Below are 24739 nucleotides of genomic sequence, written 5' to 3'. Positions count from 1 at the left end.
TTTTTAAGGGGGGTGGGTATCACACCCAGTGGTGCTCAGGATTTTACTCCTGGCTCTGTGCTCAGGGATCACTCCTAGCAGGCCATATGGGATGCTTGGGATAGAATCCAGGTATGTGGAATGCAAGGCAAGTGTCTTACCTGCCTTGCTATCACATTAGCCCCATAAAATAACATTAGTAAGCAACCAGAGTGATAGTAGAAAACAGGACTGTTGGGATTTTGAAGACCTCGGAGACGGAGACTGTTAAGTGCCTCCCTAGAGTGTTCGGAGACAATCCAGGTGCGCAGAAGTGTCCTTGTGTGGGCCAGTCCAGTTCTCAAATCCTCTGGAGATCAGACAAAGATTTTGTTCCTGTTCCTTGCCCTTCCCTGCTTCCAGGCGTGTTCCAGTAATGGAATTCCTTCCTCCCTCGCTGTGTGTAGGGCCATGTAAGCTTGGAGCAGCATTTCTGATCCCAGTCATACTTCTAACGGTTTCTCACCAAGAAAGAAGCCCACACCTTCCCACCCCCCTATTAGACAGATTTCCCCATTGATAAACATGCTTTATTCTTCCTTCTGAGACCTTGCTCTGTCTGGGGCTGGCTCCCCTAGTGACACAGATGCCTGTGGGAAACAGAGCTTCAGCAAGCTGGGCTTGGTGTCCCTTCCCTCCTCCCCCAGCAATGGAAGTGTTTGGGAAGACAAGAGTTATCTCCAACTTGCATTCCTAGAACCCATCTTTGTGATGTAAATATCAAAGCCTGTGGAGTGACAAAGAAGTAAATGCATATTAACCACTGCCATTGATATACTATGGAGTAAGTCCCCCCCTTTGGGACTTTTGTGGATTGTGGGTTTTAAATTTTCTCTTAAGCTCTAGTCAGTAGACACCCCCACATACAAATGTTTGTCTCTGTAAGACCTAAAAATTGTTTCAGAAGTTGAGGCTGCAAATTCTTCTTCAAGGCAGTTGGATTCGACCTGAAAGAGCCCATTTAAGTAGCTACGTGTTTTCTATGGGCCACAATTAGTCCATCAATATTTCTAGATTTAACTGGTTGTACTATTCACTCATTTCTGAAAGGGCTACTTGATCCTAAGAAAACCCATATAGACAGTATTTATTTAAACTGTTGAATGAAAAATGTCGGGTCCCGCTTGGTCTACCTTTCCCATGCAGGCATTACTTATCCTCTCATTTAGAGGACTTAGGAGTTTCCTGTGTACATGCCTGTGTGTGTTTGTGTGTGCTACGTTTTATTAATTCATTCAAGCACTTGTTTGGTACCTTTTCTTTCCTCCAAAGATCCTAAAATAGTAAAGGCATGCTCCTTGACCTCTGTGTATTCAGAAACTGGTAGAGAAGAGAGTCATCAAAATAAATTCTTTGTGATAATTTGGGATAGGTTATTTAATGAAAATAGAAAGTGAGTAATTTGGGAGTACCTAAGAAAGTAGAACTAACTGTTTTCAAGGGGGTGGTTAAAGTGAAGTGTTTATTTAAGGGAACAAGAGTAGCAAACACGGCCAAAAGTTGGGGGAATGAGACCCCAGGGAAAACACCAAAAATAGAACTAACTTTGAGGATGAATCAGTTTAGTCAAGCAAAGGGTCATCCATTCCGCTGTAGGAAAGTAAAATCTCAGTTTCTCTCTCTGTCTCTGTCTCTGTCTCTCTCTCTCTCTCTCTCTCCCTCTCTCATTCCATCCCTTCTCTCTCCCTGTCTCTTTTTCTCCTGATCCTTCTTCCTATCCTTCCACCACCAGAGTGCTTGGGAGTTACTCCCAGTTCATTGCTCAAGACTCCATATGATGCCAAGGCTTGTACCCAGGCCCCCAGCTGCATGCACTGCAAGCTTTCAAGCCATTTCCCTGTCAACTCCCACCCCCCCCAAATTTTTTCACTGACCTTGAACCATTTACTTCATACCACTGAGCCTCAGTGTTCTCATCTCTAAATGGGATCATAAAACTGACTTTTTGCAGCTCTATAGTAGGGATCAGCAATCGGCTCCCTTCTTATCTTGGGTCCTGTGCGTGGCCAAGAATGTTGTTAGGTATTGGATGGAAGGGATAGAAGGACAGATCAGTTTTGTGGGGTTGCATGGGGACAGGCTTCCACTCTGAATGAGAGCCAGGAAAAAGCTTACCTGGGTCAGCTATTGTCTAGTTCCCCCTGGGAGCTCATTTGGACACTGGAGAGTGTATCTTTTCCCAGAAAAGCCTTTGCATATTTTACTGTTCTTATGAGTGGGGCTGACAGAGGGACCTGGTCAGATTACATACTTCTGACTGCTTTTCTTTTCTTTCTTTTTTTTTTTTAACTATGAACTTCAACACTGGGACCAATTCACTCATTCCTTGGGACTCGCCCTAATTCTTAATCACTGAAAAAAGATATTTAAGCTTTAGACGATTCAGATATCTAAGATTCTTTCCCAGTAGACAAGCAAAAAGGTAAATGCTTACAAATAGTGTGTATTTAGGACCAAATTTCTAGGAGTGATAAAATATTTTTCCTTCTAGTGAATCTTTTTTTTCGTATTCTCCGTGACTGATGCACAGACATCAGGTGCTAAGAGAGCATCAGACTCTTTCAGGGAAGCACAGTTGAGGGATGTTTGAATCCAAGCTTGCTCACTGCCATTTTCAGCTTATTTAAAATTTCTATTTGGGGGTCCTGTCGGCCGAGATAGAACTCTCGTTTGCCTTTTGCAGTCTGGGGATGGGATCTGGTGTCAGTCAGCCCTCTGCCATTTTGACTGCCAAGTTACTTACCTATTATTGACAGACCCTTCAAGTGTTGCCAGGTATCACAGCAGGAGTGAGGAGATTCAGATCCTCATGGATCCCTGCCTTCCTCAACCATTGGTGGGATGGTCTGATCTTAACAAAAGGCCATCAAATGGTGCGTTTAGACCATGGACATTGAGAGAGATTATTGTCATGGGGTTTTGAGCCATCTTCCTATAGAGGTTTGTTGTGTTTGTAGGGGTTTTCCTTGTCTTTTTTTTTTTTTTTTTTTTGCTTTTTAGGTCACACCTGGCAGTGCACAGGAGTCACTCCTGGCTCTGCACTCAGGAATTACCCCTGGTGTTGCTCAGGGGACCATATGGGATTATGGGAATCGAACCCGGGTCGGCCACGTGCAAGGCAAACGCCCTACCCGCTGTGCTATCACTCCAGCCCCATTTTCTTGTCTTACAGTAGTCCCTTTAGTCCTTCTTTTAAGGTTGGTTTTGAGTGGATGGAGAATGGGCACTGGTGGAGGGATGGGTACTGAGCATTGTTTGAGTGAAATACAATCATGAGAGTCTTTAAGTCTGTAAATGTATCTCACGATGATTCATTAAAATAAAAAATAAATAAATAAAAATTTAAAAACCATCCAATGGAATCTGTTGAGGACAATGTCCTAAAGTGCACTGCATGCCGGGGTACAAGAGGCAGAAGCTAGAGCACGAAGCGTGTGTCCCTTTGTGTCTTCCAGGAGAGAAACCCTATAAGTGTACCTGGGAAGGCTGCACCTGGAAGTTCGCTCGTTCGGATGAACTGACAAGGCATTACCGCAAACACACGGGAGTGAAGCCATTCAAGTGCGCGGACTGTGATCGCAGCTTTTCCCGCTCCGATCACTTGGCACTGCACCGCCGGAGACATATGCTGGTGTGAGGAATGCGACCTGTCCAGCCGCGCGTAGGAGCTGGATCTCTTAGCAGCACCCAATTCAGCCGGGCTGAATCCTCTCCACAGTGTTAACACAAAAAAGAGCACCCTCAGCCCACAACATCTGAAACCAGAGCGGGGGAAAAAGAAGCCCCACTTCTCCTTATGGTCAGAAGGTAAAACCCCTACCCCGACTCCATGAGAAATGTCTCCACGCTGGCCTGGAAGATGGGTGGCACCAACGCTGAAGAGACAGGCATTATTTTTCCGTGCTGTGTCCTCTGCCACTTGCAGATGTTTGTAGCTTGTACATTTTTCTGAGCGGTCAGACATTTTTCTTGTTGCTCCTTTTGAGGTCATTGGCCACACTTGGATGGCTCCAGCAAGACCTTCTTAAATTGGGATCCCCCCCTCCCATCACCCACCCATCCTTCACCCCTTTTCCCAGCAATTTTAGTTACCACCTAAGTAAGCTAGAACACACATCCCATCTGTTACCGGCAAGCATGCAAAAAAAAAAAAGAAGAAGCTGTTGGCAAGAGGTTCCAATGCCTGCAAGTTAAGGGGCCCACAGGCTGCCTTTGCAATAGTGATGGTGGCCCCTAGGTACCACTCCCAACTTGCCATTATGCCATGCCCCGAAGAGAACCAACATTGACTCTTTCATTTGTTTGTTGTTGTTTTTGTTTTGTTTGGATTCTGTTTTGTTCATCTGTTCACGCAGAGGGGCAGCGATGATATTTCAGTTGGAGTCTTGTCCCCATGTCTGCCCTAGCATAGACGGGCCCGGAGCTGTTGTGTTGTTGAATAGGAAGAGCCTGTCTTAAAAAAAAAAAAAAAAAACTACTGCCCCACTTCAAATTGCAGTGTTCTGTCACCTAGGCATCACTTCTGCCTGCCCCTAGTATTTGATTACAAGGAATCGGGGGAGAAAAAAAAAAAAACTTTCTTAGACACACTGGCACCAAGGGACGAGGTGGGGCTGCCCCGGCAAAGTCAGTGAACGTGAATTAAAAAAAAAAAAAAAATCAGACAAAGCAGAGATGGAAATAATGCGCCTCCTGAGGAGAAAAGCAATAATGAATAAAAGGACTTTCCTACAATAACTTCACTGAGGAGTCACGTTACCAATTTTCATACTTACTAAAGGGATTGTAAAAAACACCCCAGCATTTTAGATGTCTTGGTTACGTTCACAGCACTGAGGTAATCTTTCTGCTGTTTGTTGTCCTGCTCGGTTGAGCACCACAATTAAAGATTATGCTCTCCTCCCCGGCCTCCCTCCCCCCCACCCCTACCTGCTTTTTGTTTGTTTGTTTGTTTGTTTGTTTGAAAACAGTTATTTGGTGACTGGAAAGGCCAGGGAAGGCAGGACGGAGAATTAACTCTCGGGTTAATGGGTCAGTTGTCCCTGGCACTGAGTCGGTGGCAAGGGGGTGCCCCCTGAGGAAACCCTGTCTTGGTACTAGTTTCCTCACAGGGAGAGTTGCCGACCAGGACTCCCCACAGGAGTTTTGTTAGTCTCCATTTTCTGAAGCATATTAGGCTCTTCCTGGGCCCTTTCAGGGAAGTGGAACCCGCTCATCCTGTGCCGAGGGTGAGAGGAAATTACAGTCCCGTCAGACCCCTGAAATTATGAGCCTTTTTTGCAGCTAGCAAAGTCTACAGTAAACAGAGCAATACATCACCAACAGGCATTCTTTCAAGGAAATTAAACTGATCCTATATTTCCCCTCCACCACCACCACCACGAAAAGCTTCGGCTTTATGTGGTAAAGGGGCTTGGTGAGATTGTTTTGTTATTGTTGTTATGACTTTTTTATAGCTTAGATATAAAAGGTTGCCAGCATAGACCTTCGCAGTCTATTTTAATGACAAATACTTGATTTGGGGGATTGCACAAAAGAACCTCACATTCTTACTAGCTCCGTGTTTATATGTTTGAACATTCTGAAATCATTTCCGGTTATAGAGTTGTCTTTTTTTTTTAAGATTATCTTATTCATTTAGAAAACCATACTCTGAAGAAGCAAAAGTTATAAACACTGAAACAAGGGTCATTTGTGTTGGATGGTATTAAAAGGACCCTTTTTTTTTAGTGTCCAAGCAACAACATCATGATTTTTCAGGTCAGATTCTGTCTTTACCAATATGTGCTGTACATTTTCTGCCAGGTCTGAAAAATTCATCAGGCAATCTCCCTCCCCTAAGGGCTGCAGTTCTATTGATAACTAGCTTCTTTTGCTACTCAATCTGCTAGCACCAGGCACCGTTTTGGTTATTTCATTTTACCAACTGGAAGTTCATGATCTGTACTGTATATAGCCACTCGTACTTCACATTGCCAGTGATTTCAGAATTGAAGAAGGCTTCTTCAGGCACGCTTGCATTGTTTATTGCTGGTCACGCAGAGTGTCCCGGCAACCATGACATTGTCTTTCTGCTAGCCCGGAGACTGAGACGTCAGCAGTGAGTGAATCACTCAAGCGAGGTGTAGACTTGATGGCATTCTGCCTGTCCTCCCAAGAATGCCTCATCCTCTTCTCCACTGAGCGATGTCTTAGGGTTGCAGGTAGAAATGGCTTTCAGAATTCACGGAACTGGCAGGCAGTGGGAGCTTCCTGAGTGACAGCTAGATTTAAATTTAGCACAGAACTCGATGAGCTACCCCTCTCTAAGCACACGGGGAAGATGCATGGAAGTGAGCTTTTGCCCTTCCCATTCTGAGTGTGGAAACCAGACTGAGATAGTACATGAGCTGATAAAACCTGTCGGTGTTACGCCATGTCCCCGTGTGACATGTGGACACTTCTCAGGAGGAATCCAAGCACAAGTAGTGAAGACGTTGCAAGAGCTCATCCAGGACTGACCCTTAGCTGGTTGGGGCTGGTCATGAGATAGACTCCATTCTTCTTGGTGGTTTTTTTTTTTCTTTTTGCCACAAGTGTTTGCCCACAGAAAGGAAAGTGATTTGGGAGACAAGGAATTGGAATTTTTTAAGTTGGGCTATCTTCCAACATGGGAAGGCCTAGCCTGTGGCATGCTCATTCCAGCCTCTTAAAAAGCACAGTAAATGAGGAACAGCAGAAAAGAAGTAGAATCCAAAGGACTCCTCCGTTGTTCCCTATTTGGGAGCATCCATTGTTTTAAACTTCTATTTGTTGAGGGTGTATATGTGTATTTGGGGAACTATTCACAGGTGGCTGGAGTGGCTTAAGAAGCTACTGTCAAACTGTCTCTCTTCATAGAGATAGAACTCAAGGAGGTTCACATGTTAACTTTTAACTTCCGAAACAGCATAAGGATGATAGTCAGACATGGAGGTTTTCATAGAGTCCTTCCCCATATTCTGACCTTAAGTCACTTGGGAAAAGATACACTTTCCCCCTTCCACCTCCAGCCCCTTGTGTTATTTGTGTGTGGACTCTGAGAAACCTGCTTGATAGTTTGTCTTAAGTTCTATTAAGACATTTAGACTGAAATTCAAATTCCTGATGGCTTTACCATAAAGAGTATACTACTGCCTGACAATACTTTTTGAAACACTATAGGACATTTATTTTCAAAAGCAGTTAAGTAGCAGTAATGTAAACCACATTTTTAATTTAAAGATAGCACTTTTGTTCACTTTAAATTTTAAGTGAAAAATAGGAAGAAGATTGTGGGGGTAGGGGTCTTACAGAATGCTACAGCATTTACAGATATGAGTTCTAGGTGATTAGAAAGGCTATTTTAATTATGGTTGCAATTTGGTAGAACTGATACTAAGGTTGTGTTCATTTTTATACAATTTTTTATCTGCAAATTGTCATTTTTGTTTTAAACATAAAATAATTCTGCACTTTGATATAAGTTCAGTAGAGTTATAACATGTATAAGGATAAAGATACAGTATTCTTTTGTCTGTACTTTATTTATTATACTTACCAAAGCTGTAAGTGAATAAATCTGGTGAGGTGAGGCCTTCAAATGTATTAATACGCCTTTGTTATGTTATTATGACTGCTTAGAATGAGAGCCTCAATGTTCTTATAAAGGAGTCTTGCCATTTACAGTAAGGATTGACAGAACTTAAAGCAGTGTTATGATACCAGCATCCATGTTACACTGAGTTACACAGTCTTCATAAAAAGGACTGAATGTGAGCTAATTCTTAGGAATCATAAGGGGCCCCAAAAGCCTTAATACTCATAGTCCTTCCATAATCCAATCTCAGATTTTGTTCTTTATTAATAGCTATAGGGTTAGATGATACATGTATTTTACCACTTTATTGACCAAATCTCTTCCTTTGGCTTTCTGAGTGCAGTGTATCTCATTTAAAACAATCTTTCCACTTCATTAGGTTTTGTTTCCCAAAAGGGGGTCTCGTGAGTCATGTCTTCCACAGTACATTTCTAGCTAATCCCACACTGCCTCCCACTTACTTGTACAGGCACCCCCAAAACATGCACACTTGTATACACCTGTATATACAACAGCCAGTGAGCTTAAAGATGTCAACAAAGAACTTTTTTAAAAGATTGAATTTGTAATAATCTCTGCTGTCTAGAGATGTAAGTAAGTTATTTACCTTATTAGGGAATCAGCTTCTAATGCTATATATGACTTTGCCTGCATTTTATAGTTTAAAAAGTGTACATAAAAATTTAAAATGCTATATTTTCACAATTTCATTATAGAGTAATGTCTGTTTAGCAATTCATGTCCATTAGTACTTTAAATATGCTAAATACTGTGCAATGGCAATAGAAATTGAGATTTTCTTAAGATGAAATAGGAGGGTCCTGCATCTTTGGGGGGAAAAAATTACAGAGTGAAGATATTTTACTGTATTCGTAATGTGTGATAGTGGGAAAAGTATTTTCAAACTCACAAATTTTACAGAGGTTGTAAATAGTTTGATGAAGTATGTTGGGAAAAAAAGAGCTTCTAGTTTTCATCACAATAAAAAAAAAACTTGTTCAGATATGCCTTGTATATCTTATGACATAATGGACGATATTGCTGTGGGAGTTGTGTTCCACTTCATCAGATCACTTGCTTTGTGCTCCAACAAAATGCAGTGGCCACTGTCTGTGTCTTGCCACAGTGATTTAGACACAGGGAAGTACTTTTACAGTGTAGACCACTGATCCCAACTCACAGGGTCTTTCCTAAGAAATGGAAAACAGCTGCATGGGATTTTCCTTGGGCTGAAGAGAAGCATCTTATGATCATTCTCTTTTCTCAGCCTGCTTCCTCTCCAATGATGAAGTAGTTCTTGGTATAAAAACTCTACAGGTGTTTACTCTTGTTTAATTCCAGAAGAAATACTCGTAGGAGTAGCGACATGTTAACAAGATTAAGTGCTATGGATATAGCTACGTGTTAAATGAATCTGTACTGGCAATAAGAATAACCTAATGCCCATCTTCAAAAATGAGTGAAAAGCTCAAAGTGCCTGTCAATAAACTTTATGAACAATAAGATATTCGTATACTTTTACATAGCAATAATACATCACCCCAGTGGGTTTTTCTTTCACATTTGAGAAAAACGTATGCATACAAGCATGCACACAGATTCAACACTAACTTGAATATATTCATAAACCCACAAAATATTCTTTGGTTTCTTTTAAATAACCCTATGTTCAGTTATAGCATCTCTTCAGTCTTTCTTACTTAAAGAATTTAAGAGTGCAGATCTGAATGTTAAGCTTATCTTAAAACACATACTACATAATAGCAATTACAACTTTCAGAATAAAAACTTCACTTTGTTTCCCAAAAGTTACGAAGCACTGTATAACTTGAAAAGTTTTGCTCAGTTAACAGAGGTCAATTTATTCAGAGCAGAACACTGAGGAATATTTGTCTTGTTTTGATATTGCTCACTATCTAATAATGCACAGATCTTCTCTTTACATCTCTTTACTTTCTTTTTTCTCTAATAGTCCCCGTTACTATCTAAGAACTATTTTCAGTATGAATATAAACAAAATCGGTTCTCCCAGGAAAGTCTTCTGAAGTATGACTGATGCTGAAACTTAGTCTTCCAGCAAGGCTTGCAGCTAGCTCTAGACCTGACTTACATTTAGAACTTTACTGTGTTTTTTTCCTATAATGATTTTGTTGCTAATGGCGGAGTCCTGTGTAGAAATACAGGAAATTATATGAATAGTCAAGAGTCCTGGAAAAGTTCCAGCTTTACCATCTCAGAGCACAAACCCACCCAAACAAGCCGTTGAGCTATCAGTAAAATTACACTCTTTCAGAGCCAAAAATTTGGTAAGAGCAATTTTAAAAATATAATTGTCATTAAATACTCAGACCTGAGACAGTGAAGACTCTCGTGATGGACAGTATTTTTGAAACTAGACCTCAGGCCTCGAAAACCATCTCTTTCCTCCAAGTTTCAGAAAGAAGGACATGGGCCAGGACACAGGGTGTAAAAGAACCCATTATTTGTCAGATGAAAGCACTGGGTTCCTTCATCTTGCTAAAATCCAGTTTTCTGAAAGTACTAAAATAATTTGGAAGGTCAGAAATTCAGCAAAGCATAAAAATAAACATTCATCATTGAACACTGACTATATTTCAAGCTCTATACTAGATAATTTTTCTATGTGTTGCTTCTAACCTGTATGAAACTTCTACATTTTAAATATAGAAACCTGAGGCCTTGGGGGGTGTTGAGACTGAGTTCTCCACAGATTCGATGAAAGGCAGAGTGGGGTAGCACTATACTTAGCCCTGGCTCTGAAATCTATGCTGTCCACTACACCACTCTGCACACGTGCTCCCAGCAGCCAACTTTCCATATTTCTATCTCTCTCATAGTTTTTAATATGGGTGCATAGTAATTCTATTTTCCAAGTTAGATTTAGGGACCTGATAGAGCACAGGATTTGACAGAGGTACAGAATATTTTCAGTCTTCTGGAAAGATACCCATGAGTGATCATCTTGCACTAAGGTAGCCAAACAAGTCTCCCTGATCTTGTCCTTTAAGTCTGGAGACCCAGAAACCCAACACCCTTCCATCTTTGGTAGCATTTTAGCCTGAGTGAGTTTTCTCCATGTTACCTATTTCTTTGTATGTATAATAGAAACCTTTTCCCCTCTATGGACCTGGTAGGGGCTGCTTCAGGTCTGTTTGAACCTGCAAGGACCTAGTTCCTATCGGGGCTCACCCCAGAGTCGTGAATGGGGTGGGAGTCACACTCGAAGGATGAGTAAGGACAGAGAAGGTGTCCTTTCTGCTCAGTCACCTTCACCTAACAGTAGCCCCTTGGAGTGTTTTTAAGTAGTCTTCTAAATAATTTATTTAGAGTACTGTTGTAAGTTGGGTGAATTTTGTGTCCGAAGCTGTCCTATATCAGAGAAAGGACCTCTTCCCCACTCCCTTTTCTGTGGAGAACAAGGTCTCTGACAGTATTGATTCATGGAAGTACTAATGGACTTAGAAAACATTAAGAGAATGTCATTTCTCATGCCATTTTTTTTTCTGAAAATGAATCTTCTGAATTATGATCGTTCTCCCTGTTCCCTGGCTGAGAGAAGAGATAAAACCTGTATAAACAAATTCCCTTCCATGCTGAAAGCCAGGGGGCTGTGTGCAGAACACAGCGGAAGGGACTCTTCTCCGCTAATTGGGTCTCACAAACAGCCATTTCTCAACAACAAAACCACAGCTTTAAGTGAGCTGAGGAGAGATGAGGAGTGGAAATTGTCACATCAGTGCTTTTTTTTTTTTCTTTCTGGATTTTATCTCTAGAAATTTAAAATGTTTGCCAAGACAGAGCCTTCCCTTTGTATACCAAGTAAGAACCAGTGATTTTGTGTAAATTATCCTATCTTGCTTTTTTCCAAAGCACACTTACCTAGCTAGACTTGCACTGAGACTCATTTTCATTGAAAAATGAGGGTGACTGGGAGGGTAAAATCGAGATCAAATTCTAGTAAAAGTGCCCATGTTATTTAAAAGGAAGATATTTTAGGGACTTACCTATAAGATCCCTTTCAGCTAAGCAGGCTCCAAAGACAAAGTGTAAATCATTGAAGAAAATACTTTTGCCCTTCCTACTGCTAGCTTTAGCCCATAGCAGACTTCTGTAACTTGACCCAGGCTAAAAGGTATATTTTGTTCCCCAAACCTGAATACAATGGATGGTAATTGTTGAACTGGGGCACTGGTGCCTATATTGAAGGCTCTTTCCTATCAACTTGTCTGTCCACAATTTGTCGTGTTGAAAAATTCATTTTTTTTAAATCACCCTCTTCCCTCCCATCCCCATGGAATGGTGGCTGTTTTGTTTTGTTCATGTCTGCGTGGACACGTATCACATGGCAAGCCAACTCTCCCGTGGAGTGGAAGTGAGATAACTACTTATAAAACCAGCTCAAAAAACATCCTCTTTGCGTATTATGTCATCCTGCATCATAATGCAATTATGTGTACCATAACACGCTCATTTTAAGAAGAGAGAGAGAAACCAGCAAATCCATGTTTGTCCATAGAAGAATGTACTCAGAACTTTGTGTTGTGAAACGATGAGAACAGACCACCTTTAGGATACCCACCTGCCACTTAAAATGACTTAGTTATAATTAGTAGCAGTCTAGACATTGCTCTTGGTGTGTGTGTGTGGGGGGGGGTCAATTGGAACGTCATATTGCTTTGAAGGTATCTCTCAGCCGTATTTGAAAAAAAATCATGGGAAATAAAGAAAAATAATATCTTTGGCCAAATCAAGCAGGCATCTTTTTTTCCTTTTTCTTGACACTTGGCTTATTTTACATGGTGATTGGATCACAAGAGCTGTGTAAAAAATACAAAAACATCCTTTAGTTTACAAAACAGTTATTCTAGGCATGAAGTCTCTGAACAGCAAATTGAATAGATGGGCTGCATCCGATTCACTTGATGGATGTAATTTTCCAAAAGACTCTTGGGTCTTAAGCCCAGAATTGTGCCCACAGGAGGTCTTACATGTTAAAGGATAAAATCCCCCCAATGATGCTAGCAAATGTGTTAATTTTTTAAATATTCTCTTTTGGTTTTTCTCTTCAGAGTTTTAATTGCAAATTTATTTCTCCAGCTTATCTAAAGATCTAATTTCCCAATAGTTTCCTCTGCATTTATATACTCTGTAGTGTTTAGGCAACCTCTTGTTATAAGTTTATTAATATTATGTAAGTGTTGTTCTTGTATTTATGTATAGTGTATGTATTGTAAATATACTCAGAGCTTTTTTTCCTTTTACTGTAAAATGGTGATTTTTTTTTCGCCCTATGATAATGTAAAGGGAGACCCTCCTAATGAGATTCTCTCAGAGGATGATTATTCCAGTCTATTCTCAGAGATTTAAATGAACAAGTGTTATCGTTTTTAATGGTGTCTCAGACATATTCTGTTGGTGCATTGCTTTTCTGTATTCAACTTTCCTATGAATTGAGCTGTGAACCGAAATAGAGTTTAAACCTTTAACTGTATGCATTTGTATAATTATCTGAATGAAGGCATGAAGGTTAAATAAAGCATTTTGTATGGAACAAAACTCCCTAATTATTACTAAGGCTGACTCAGACACTTTGGAAATCATAGTTATTAACCATTCTAATTAAACCTTTGTTGGGAAAGTTTTACCATTTGTGGATAGTAATTTTAAACACAAAACACGATAGACTGGGTTTTTCTTTACTGACCAACCAGCACCTAAAGAAGGACCCCAAACTTAATATTTCAGTGAACATGCATGTAAAATGTGATCCAGGAATGTGAAGTTATATGAAAAAAACATTACCTTCCTGAGACTAAAATGGAGTCTTCATGAATCATAATTTTTCATACTTTGTGTATTAAGTGTAGAATGGTAGATCTACCACATGCCAAGATAAGCTTAGTTACTACAGATTTTTTTAGTGTTCAATTATTTTTTTATTAAAAGAAGATTTTCATAGAATATCTTTAACTAAGTTCTAGAATAAATGAATACTTTGATTTGGATGCCAGTCTCACTGGTGCTCAAGCTATTAGGGGGTGAGGCTATGCTGGGGACCAAAACCAGGGCTGCTTCCATGCAAACCGTGCTCTTCCCAAAAGCTGTCTTCTTTTGGAGAGTGGGGATGGGCCACACCTGGCTGTGCTCAGGACTTACTCCAGGCTCTGTGCTCATGGATCATTCCTGGTGGTGCTCACAGGACCATATGGGGTCTGCGGATTTAACCCAGGCCAGTGGCATACAAGACAAACACCTTACCGACTGTACCATCCTGCCAGCTCCGCTATCTTCTTAATAATCTCCCTGTTAGTTTTTTTAAAATTTTTTATTAGTGAATCACCGTGGGATACAGTTACAGATTTACAAAATTCCATGCTTGTGTTTCAGTTATACAATGATCGAGTACCCATCCCTCCACCAGTGCCCATTCTCCACTACCAATGATCCCAGTATCCCTCCCAGCACCCCCTCCCCACCCCTGCCCACCTCTGGCAGGGCATTTCCCTTTTATTCTCTCTTTCCTTTTTGGTGTTGTTGTAGTTTGCACTAGAGGTACCTCGGAATCAGCTTAACTAAGATGGTAAAGGACCTCTACAAAGAAAACTAAAAAATGCTACTTTATAAAATAAGAGGACACAAGGAAATGGAAAGGAAAGATATCCCCTGCTCATGGATCTGGAGAATTGACATTGTTAAAATGACAATACTCCCCAAAGCATTGTACAAATTCAGTTCAATCCCTATAAGGCTACCCATGACATTCTTCAAAGAAATGGGTCCCTGTTTTCTTAAACTGAATCTATACTAGCAAAATTCAATTAAAATTGGAGTAAATGCTGCAAATAATAATAATAATAATAATAATAATAAAGAATGGTCACAGAAGACGATCAAAATAATATTGGATATTACATGCCAGGAAGTGTTCTAAGCATTATATTTTGTCATAAAAATCCCAACTGTTATGACAGTTATAACTGTTCTGTTATCCCAAGTTACTGACGAAAAGTGAGGCACTGAGTTTTGGCAACAGGGTAGATAGTGAATTAGTTGTCAAGAAGATAGAGAAAAGATGCTATGGGAGGTAGGGAGCAGTTGTTGAGTGGGAGAAGAGTTCCTAACAATGAGTATTATAAAAACTATCAACAAGTGCCTCAGATTTTATAGGACTGACTCTAATCCATGGCCAAAAAAGGATGAGATCTGTGAAAGGCTGCTGTTCTGTGCACACCCAACTGCAGTTAGGTATTAACCATCCCCACTGACTGGGAGGCTTCGACGATGGCTGCTCTCACCTCCACAAACCAGCTACTGTGGGCACTGTGAGTACATCTGGAGAGAGTGAGCTCCTCTCCCACTGAAAACTTCCTCGAGTAGTAGAGTAGTATTTACATGGAGACCACAGTGCCATAGGGCCAGAGACATCTACCTGCTAATGATTCTGAGCTGCTTTGACCACTGAGGCCAGAGACTGCTAAGAATTTGACGAAATTCTTTATGAAGATTTTAATTGAGCTGGTTTAGAAATGATTCATGATGGGGCCACTAAGTTAGACACGTCTTTTCCTACACTCTCACTGCCTGGAACTGAATTTCAAGACTGCACCCACTTTGCTCAGTCATCTCAATACAATTACTTTGGTTCTGATTAGGAAAATGGTAAGTTGTATATTAGGTTTGTATGTTTTGGGCCTGATTTTCTGACACTTCTCTTTGGGCCACACACATAGCCAAACCAGATCCTCAGCTTCTGTTTTTTATTTGTTTTTCAGCTCAGCGCAGAAGGTTTTGTTATAAGAATAGACCAAGGGACACAGCTCATGGAATAGATAGATCACATGATATTGTTTCTCTCTCAAGGTAATTTACATTTGTCTAAATTTCTTCTTCCAGGGGTTTCCTAGATGCTTCAACAATAGGTGAAATTATAAAGGTTCTTAATAATGCCCTAACTTCCTCAATCCTCACCTTTACTCTTGACGTTTCACCAGCTATGATTTCTAATCTAAATATTGATGGTTTCATTGTCTATTCGCCACAATCTAATGACTACAAAAAGGGGGGGAAAAAAAGGTTGAAATTGGTAAGAGTGCAGAAACAGCAATGTGCTTAAGATTAGAATAACTTGGGGCTTTATCAAAACAGGAAAAAAAAAACTTAGTGTTAGAACAAAATCATCCTCCTTAAAAGAATTGTTTTAGTCCCAAATGGCCACTGATGGGATTCATACCATACAGTACATTGTCTTCCCACTAAAGTCAACTGATTTCCTTCAAAACAAGGAGTTCCTTGTGCTTTGTCCAAGTGCTGTCTGGATTTAATATATTTCTCTCACAGCAGTGTAATAAGTATAATTTACATCACTTCCTGTTTAGTCTAAATTCACCAATGAACGCCTACACAGTCCATAGACTTGAGTGATTGTTTCTGGGGGAAAAATAATTACACTTTTGTATACAAGAACAACTTTTACATGATTTTTTCACTCTTATAGTTGCTCTATGTTAAATTCATGAGTTTGTGAGAGAGACAGATGAGAAAGAAACTCAGTTTTATCAAGCAATCCATAATGATATCAGCAACATGAGACGAAAGAAGATACCAAAGTTAGTCAGGTTTACTCAGGAAAATCAAGAATTACTTAATTACAAGCAAAGCCATCATGATACCCCATATTGTCTAGTAGTTTCCATTCTTACATTATAATCAATTAAATTGTAGAAGATTTTAAGTTAGTGTAATGCTGTGCCAGGAATTACTGTGATGTCCGTGTTCCTTCAAGCCTTCAGACTGTCTCACACATTCAGAACAAGTACAGCAGCTCAAAGTGGCTTAGAGTGCTCTGAACTCTAAAGCATCATCATCAACCAGGACCTGGGTAGATGTAGTCATGGAGAGTTCTTAGTAATTATCTTCAAAGTCCTCACAGCTTCTGTGAGTGTAACCAGTACATTGCATTGCTAAGCTGAAGTCTTTGGACCATTCTTCACCTTCCATAGCTGATTTAGAGCCGTTTCTTCATAACATCAGCAGAAATCGACAATCACTCAACGTTGAAAATTCTTTGGAATAGAAATTAATGATATATCTTGTGAGCATTTTGGTCATACTCAAGATATCCAAAAGGATTAGAAAATAGTATAATGAGTTCATTCAGCCACTTATAATAAGTCAGTGCCATCTGGTTTTTAATAACAATTTTTCTCTACATAAGAATTTTTAAAACACTTTTTTTAAAAAACACATTGAGTTACTTCAACTCTGTACGTATTGTACTAATTGAAATAAGACATAAAAATTATAGCCAAGAAAGATACAATTACTGAAAGCAAGTAGATGACATTATATTAGGATGGATATTGGATAGATGCAGCTACAGCTCCTAGAAAATAAAATAATGAATAAAGCAGAACTGGCTAAGCTATTATGTGAGTTTGAAGGTTGGAGCAGCTTCTTTAACCCAGTTCAGCAGGATATTTATGTCCCCTAAAAGTTATTTTCTTACAGATGCTCAAACTGTTGATTCCATTGTAATAAAAGAACAAAATTTTCCCACTAACTTTTAAAATTTTTGAGGCTGTGTGTGGTGGAGGGGTATGGGGAAGAGGGTATAGGGTGAGAGGGAGAAAGACTGCTTCTGTGGTTATCATAGTCCCTTCACTCTCTTGGTTTATAGATCACTTCAAGACCTGAAGTGTGCTTTTTCTTATCCTGCCAACTTTTTTCTTGATTTAGCACACTAATGTTCACTCACATAATTTGTACTGTTTCCAGACTGAACTGCAATGAAATCAACAAAATCCACTTAGTGGACATTTAGTAGATCAAGGCAAATGTTTCCTAAAATTTCATTAGAAATAGAATGGGGGTATAAATTTAGACCTATACTAAGTTCCTCCCCAAATGGGAAGTTCATTTTTCATTCTCTTCTACTTTCCAATAAACATTTCTGCTTCCTTAAAAAAAAAAAAAGAAAGAAAGAAATGGAATGAAACGGTGTGCGGTGTGCTATAGGATAAAATAAAACCAAATTGAATGGAATACAAGGGAAGAAAAAAGCAGAGAAAGTGAAGAGCAACTTGCTTCATTTCTATACAAAAAGACCTACAAGTAATAGACCATGATGTAAAAAAACACACTTTGAAAGCCTCAGTGGACACATCTCTCTGCCCAGCATCTCCAGGGTAAATGCAGATGCACTCATTTCTCACACTAATTTCTTCTTTGTGGCAGTTAACTTCGTGTGACAATTTACCTGGGTCACTGTGCCCAATGATGTTGCTCAAACAATATTTAGGATGTCTGTGTGAAAGTGGTTCTTTTTCTGTTTTGATTTGGTTTTGGGTTTTGAGGGCGTACCCAGTAGCACACAGGATTTACTCCTGGCTCTGTGCTCAGGAACCATGCATTGCCAGGGATCAAATTTGAATCAGTTGTGTACAAGGCAAGTGCTTACCTGCAGTAATATATCACTGCCCCTAATGGTGTTTTTTAAATGAGGATAACACATAAATAAGAAAGCTGTGGGTGAAGCAATTACCTTATATAGTGTGGATAGACCACTTTTAATTAGGGCATTGACAAGCAAATATTGATTACCACTGGAAAAGATGGTAGCCTGTTAGCTCATCCTGTCAGGTCCAAGTACATATACATGGTTTTGTTTCTCAGGAGAACCCTGACTAATACATTCATCCATTTTGTTCTTTGGACTCTTTTCATCTTCCTGAATTCAGGGAGATGAGTTTTAGTTTCTTCCTTAGGGGACCTAATCACGAAATTTCAGTAGGAGATCAGGATAGCACAGCACCTGCATTGCAAGCTTAGGCTGCAAATTCGATTCAGCAACCCCTTCTGATTCCCCATACACCAGCAACCCCAACAGAATTAGCATTTGGGATTCCTGTGCACTCAACAAAGTATGCAATTGCCAACTGGGCAACCCCAAAGAGCAACTCAATCCTATATTATTATTATTATTATTATTATTATTATTAATTATTATTACAACTTAAAGAATAAGAATAAGTACTTTTGAAATGTTTTGTGAAACAAAGGTAATTCCTCCCTTATGAAGACTGGTACTAATTACTGTTTGGATTGAAGATCTTAAAGTCAGCTTCATAGGTAGGTGAGAGGGTAAAAGCAGCTTCAATGTGGGGTTCCTATTGGATGACGTATTTGGCTGCAAGTACTCCGACTGCTTAAACAATAAGGGGCTCAATTGATTATCAAAACAGAAAAACTTACATGACTCCAGCTCTCAATCAAATAGGGCCATATGGGCCCCTTGCAGGTTGCAGGATATTCTGAGGACCACAGGTGAAAACAGAGTAAAGGTGGGGTAGGAGGAGCAACCTTGAAGATAGGGTTACTTCAGGAAGCAAAGGTGGTCAGATGGGCCACAGCAGATGAGGTTGGGAAACACTCCCCTTGTGTCTTTTTTTTTAAATAATTTTTTTGCTTTTAATTGAGTCACTGTGAGAACAGTTACATGGCTTTCAGGATCAAGTCTCAGTCATGTTATGATCAAACACCCATCCCTTCACCAGTACACATGTTCCACCACCAAGAGCCCCAGCAACCCCCCACACACTCCCCTTCTGCCTGTGTGGCAGATGATTTTTCACTTCACTCTTTCCTTAATTTGATTACATTCCATTTTTGACAAAAAGCTCACTGTCATTATTTGGAGTTTTTCCCCAACAGTCAGACCTGTCAGAATGGCATCATTAGATTGAATGTTTTCTATTGTTGGTAACAAAGAGCATATGATGTTGCACGGTCACGAAAGCGGCCGCCCAGATTTGGAATTCTGGTATTAGGTCCAGAGGTATTTCTGCCAGCAGCCGCTGCATTCCAAGATTGGTTTGTGTGCCTCTGGGATCATGGCTATTCAGGAGCGGAGGAGCTGTTTGTGGGTGATGGCTTGGGGTCTCATTTGGACAAGTGGCAGGGTCAGTTCTGCCCTCCCTCCTGCCCCATCATGAGATTCCTCATGCATTCCATCACTGCAAGCTTCTACATCTCTGTCCAATTGATTCTGAATGTTTTTTTCCTTCAGGCAACTTCCACCTTGGGGTGGAAGTGAGAAGGCTGCCAAATTCTCAGTCTGCTTACCCACACACATAAAATGAAGAAAGAAGTCCCAGAAACCAGAAAAAAACCACCTGTGGCAAGGCTCTCTCCCAGTTTCATTGGTCCAGATTCAGAAACAAGCACATTCCTGAGCCAATCAGGTGAGAGAAAATCCCTAAAAAGTCCAGTTTGTTTGTGCTGGTGATTGGGTCAGCTTCGGAAAACTCGGTTCCATGTGCGTTAAATTCTTTCCGTTGTTTTGAAAGCATTAATGCCTATAGAATAGCTTCAAGATATTCCTATTCCCAGCACTGGAAATACACTCTAGATATAAAGTACATTAGAGCAAATTACAGAAATTTTGTACTTCTTCCTGAGAGTCAGCTTTTGTCATCTAAGAGCAGGGAGTTTTTCCATTAAAACTGCAAAAATAGCTTAATTTTGACCTTCATAAATTTTTACATTTTGATACATATATGTCTCCCGAGGGCTGAAGTGATAGCACAGCAGTAGGGCGTTTGCCTTGCACGCAGCCCACCCGGGTTCGATTCCTCCACCCCTCTCGAAGAACTCAGCAAACTACCGAGAGTATCTCGCCCACACGACAGAGCCTGGCAAGCTGCCCGTGGTGTATCCGATATGCCAAACACGGTAACAACAAATCTCACAATGAAGATGTTACTAGTGCCTGCTCAAACAAATCAATGAGCCACGGGATGACAATGACAGTGACCTCTCCCACACTTCTTATTAACTCAGCTGCCAGGGGTGGAGATCTCGAGGACTGCAGCCCAGGCAGGTCCCCCCTCTATGTTTCCGGTGACCTTCTGACACTCGCCTGCTGGTTTCATGATGTGGAACCTGGAGAACACATTTGTCCCCTGGCATAGGAAAGTGTGTGCAGATGGCGCTAATGCCACCAAAACTCCTCGTCATGCTCTCCCGAACCCGGCTCACCATCTCGCATTGGACAACGTGCAGCTCAGCATGCCAGGCATGAAACTCTGTGTGTGATCCCTGCTGGAACTCTACATGTGATTCCTGATGGACATTGCCAGCTGTTTTGCAAGATTTGGACAAAGTGGCATCAGCGAGACACAGACAACTGGTGGCAACGGCTGCAGCATCACCACCTACCCCAGCCGGGTCGAGTCACAGTGCCAACGGACATAGAACCATGGCAGCACTGCGCACAGTGGCTCATCCACAGTGGGGTGCTGTCAGACAACCACCAGGTGACCTGGGACTTGGCGCAGGTGTTTGACCTGGCAGAGACCCTCTGAGATAGGGTCCTGCTCTGCCAGTCACTCAATAACCTCCGGGCACACTCCACCAACCTCAAGGAGATCAACCTGAGGCTGCAAATGTCCCAGGTGCTGCCCAGAGACACAGACAGGTGCGTGTTTGTCAGTGTGCAGATCGTTACAACATGCCAGTCAACCAAAAGTTTACATTCTGTAGACTGGGAACACCTGTAACGGTGATTGGAGGCTACCCCAAAAGCCTCCGTCCCTCTCAGAGAGCCCGGCAAGCTACCGAGAGTATCCCGCCTGCACAACAGAGCCTGGCAAGCTACCTGTGGTATACTCAATATGCCAAAAACAATAACAACAATGGTCCTCATTCCCCTGACCCTGAAAGAGCCCCCAATCCACCATCAGGCTACACTAGCACACGGCAGGCATGAATGGAGACATTACTGGCACCCGCCTGAGCAAATCTATGAACAATGGGATGACAGTGATACAGTGATACATATAAGATAAAGGTTCACACACTCGCTAGCAGCCCTTTTTACCTTTTTCTTTTTTCCATATTGCTTTGGCTGTATTATCTTTTGCTTGCTTTGGTGGTGTTTTTTTCAGGATTTAAGCATTATAAAGACTCCAGACTATTTGCGTGAAAGATATCCCTCTATTTAGACATTTGTTTCCTTTAATTATGTTCATGGGGCTGGAGCGATAGCACAGCGGTTAGGCGTTCGCCTTTCACTCGTCCGACCGTGTTCGATTCCTCCGCCCCTCTCGGAGAGCCCACAAAGCTACTGAGAGTATGGAGCCTGCGCGGCAGAGCCTGGCAAGCTACCCATGCGTATTGGATATGCCAAAAACAGTAACAATAAGTCTCTCAATGAGAGACGTTACTGGTGCCCGCTCGATCAAATTGATGAGCAATGGGATGACAGTGACAGTGACAATTATGTTCATATTTAACTTCTTAAGGGGGAATCCTACACAGGTGTTGTCAACCTCTGAATATATTGAATGGGAAGGCTATGAGACCCATCACTTCTTCCTTGTAGTGTTAAGTGGGAGTCAGCATTTTAAGGTGTTTTTTGTTTTTTTAAATCTTCCTCTTTGTGTTTTGTTAGTGTGCTGTTATGCCCTCCAGGTATTTGATTCTGTTGGGATCTCGGGTAATTTTCTTATTCAGTGAAGACTCGAAACATTAGGAGGTGTTTGCTTTTGAACTGGCTGATTTGTTCATGTAGAGACCGCTCCCCTTGCTGTTTAGGAGTTCACATGGCTCCAGGGGTGGAACTCCAGGGTTCACACATGCTAGGCATACGCTCTGCCACAGAATCAATATGCAGGGCCCAGCTGAAGGCAATTCTTAAGAGATGCCTAGCTGTGAAAGTAAAATGTCCAAACTCAGTTATTTCTCTCCGTGTGTGTTTGGGCCACACCTGGTGATATTCAAGGTTTACTCATGGATCTGGGCTCAGAGATCACTTCTGGCAAGTCTGAAGGTGGGGATTAAATGGGGGTGGGGATTTGTGGGTCCTCACCACCTGCAGGGCAAGTGCTTTAATTCCTGTACTATCTCCTCTGGTTTAGTTTTTCTTAATCTTTTATTTAAACACCCAGAGAGTCTTTTTATACTTATAAATCTGTCAAATGTACCATTTGCTTGAAGGGGGTTCATAGCAATTCAATTCCCCTAAACATTAAAAACTGAATTTGTGAGTTAATCTATTTGCTTTCTCTTTTTAAGAGCGTTAAGGAATTAACAGCAAGCAGTTCCAAGAATTAAGCCTACCAAACTTTAGTTATGGTGATTCTTAAATTCTCTAAGCTTCCAATTTTGCATACATGTTTAATAAGGTTTCAGCCTAAAATTTAAAAATCAAATCATTGCTTAAATTACATATTTTAAATTAGATTCACAGGACCAAGCTTCAAAAGCGAGATTCTCTTCGTTCTTACAAATATAGTAAAGTATGAAATATGTACCAGTTCCTTACACAATAAAAAATATTAGCACTACTACTTTGATTCTTTAAATATTTATATGTCTAATTATAAATTGACTGGGTTTAAAAGAAAAACTTAATGTAGTTTTAAAAATTGGGGAAGTTAACTTCTGAGATGATTAACTAGGTGTGTGAGACTAGATATCTCATTGAGACCCTGCTTTTTTAACTAATGGAAAAACTTAAAGGGTTTTAAACACAGAACTCTAATTACAACAGGAAATCAATAACCTGAATTGTGTTTTCAGATTCTTTTGTAGTTCAGGAAACTGTCTCTACACATATGCTCAAATATAATAATAATGTAATTTTGTGTTTCTTTTCTTCTGAAAACATTGCATTGTGTTCAGAATCCTAAGGACTTTTGAACATCATAGAATTCATTTTTCTCTTACATACCAAAGCCCTTTACAGTTTTATCCAAGTGTTTGTGTATGAGACTCAGAGGTCCTGGGGATGTGACTCAGTAGTAAAATACCACCTTCCTTAAAGGTTTAAGGTACCTTGTGAATTTGGTTCCTGGTACCAACCTACAGGCCACATGTGATCCCAGCAGCATTGACATCTGTGATAAAAATACATGCACTCTCTAGTATTCTGAAACCAAGTATGTGTGAGTACCACAACTAGTGTTTGACCCTGGGAACATAGCTACTGTGTATGAGCACTGAAGTCAAGTATATAAACCCCTAGTTTTACAAAAGCAATGTAAAACAAAGTGATTGTCCAAACCATAGACCTAAGACAATAGTTCTCATCTAGGGTTGACTTCTATATCCTCTCCATTGCACTTGACATTTTACGATGACAGGAGACCTCTCTGCTGGCATGTCTGGGAAGGAATAAATGCTACTGGCAACTGGTCAGAGGAATCCCAGAAGCAATTTGACACTATAATGTTCAGGATGGTTTTTCATAACAAGGAATTCTGTTGTCCAAGCTGCCAGTAGTTCTGAGGTTATGAAACTCCTGTTCAAGGTCACATCAAGGACATTAATTCCCCATAAACAACCGAAGTCATCCACTTTACCTTGTGGAAATGGAATGAGATATGATCAAGTCAGACATCCTCTGAAGTTTGGTGAACCCCTGACGCTATGTTCCAGCAACGGTTAAACTGACTTGAATAGACCCCATTCCACTCTCAAACATATGTTGTCTTTGTACTTGCTGCTCTAGATTGGAACATTGTTTCCTATATGTCTACTGGGTGAGCCCTAACTTATTCATTACTTCCCTATGAAAGCTCCCTTGAGTTGATTGATTACCTTTCTGGGCAGGAAGTGAATAACATTTCCTCTTGTGCCTTAAACACACATCAGATACTGCACTTTTAATGCTGTAAATAGCTGGTTACAAAGCTTCATCTTTGCTAATTTGTGAGCTGTTTGAGAGCAGAAATTAGGCCGTTAAGTCCAGAGAGCCTGGCGTGTGGTAAGCACTTGATGAATATTTTATGGCTTCATTAATGATCCAATTTTTGGTAGGATTTTAATGAGAATAGAAACAGTACTCCTGTACTAGATCGCAGAGGACCATCATAATGACTAAATTCTGGAATTTGGCCAGGAGAAAATGACATTTTTTTTTCCTAAAAATGAATGTTCAAGTAACTTTTTTAAAGTTTATATTATACTTTTCAAAAATGTACTTTAATAACAGGTTTTCAAAAGTGTTAATGTTTATGGGTTTGATGTGCATAAAATCTGCACCTTCAGCACTAAAGTACCCAAGAGCTTCCTCCACTGTCCCTTTATCACATCTGGTCTGTT

General features: G+C 40.6%; 1 protein-coding gene across 5 annotated transcripts in view; it reads left to right on the top strand.

Moving 5' to 3' along the window:
- The window catches only part of KLF12 (KLF transcription factor 12), a 724988-nt gene extending 711751 nt beyond the window's left edge, over window positions 1-13237 (top strand). For all 5 annotated transcript variants that reach the window (XM_055142719.1, XM_055142658.1, XM_055142836.1 and 2 more), the window contains one exon: window positions 3474-13237. In XM_055142719.1, the coding sequence (XP_054998694.1) occupies window positions 3474-3655 (182 nt within the window). In that variant the 3' untranslated portion in view covers window positions 3656-13237. The remainder of the gene's footprint in view (window positions 1-3473) is intronic.
- Window positions 13238-24739: the final 11502 nt, after the last annotated feature.

Source organism: Sorex araneus, chromosome 1, assembly GCF_027595985.1.
Source record: "Sorex araneus isolate mSorAra2 chromosome 1, mSorAra2.pri, whole genome shotgun sequence".
NCBI classification, from domain to species: Eukaryota; Metazoa; Chordata; class Mammalia; order Eulipotyphla; family Soricidae; genus Sorex; species Sorex araneus.
Note: the sequence above shows the minus strand (reverse complement) of the source record. Positions and strands in the feature narration are given on the sequence as shown.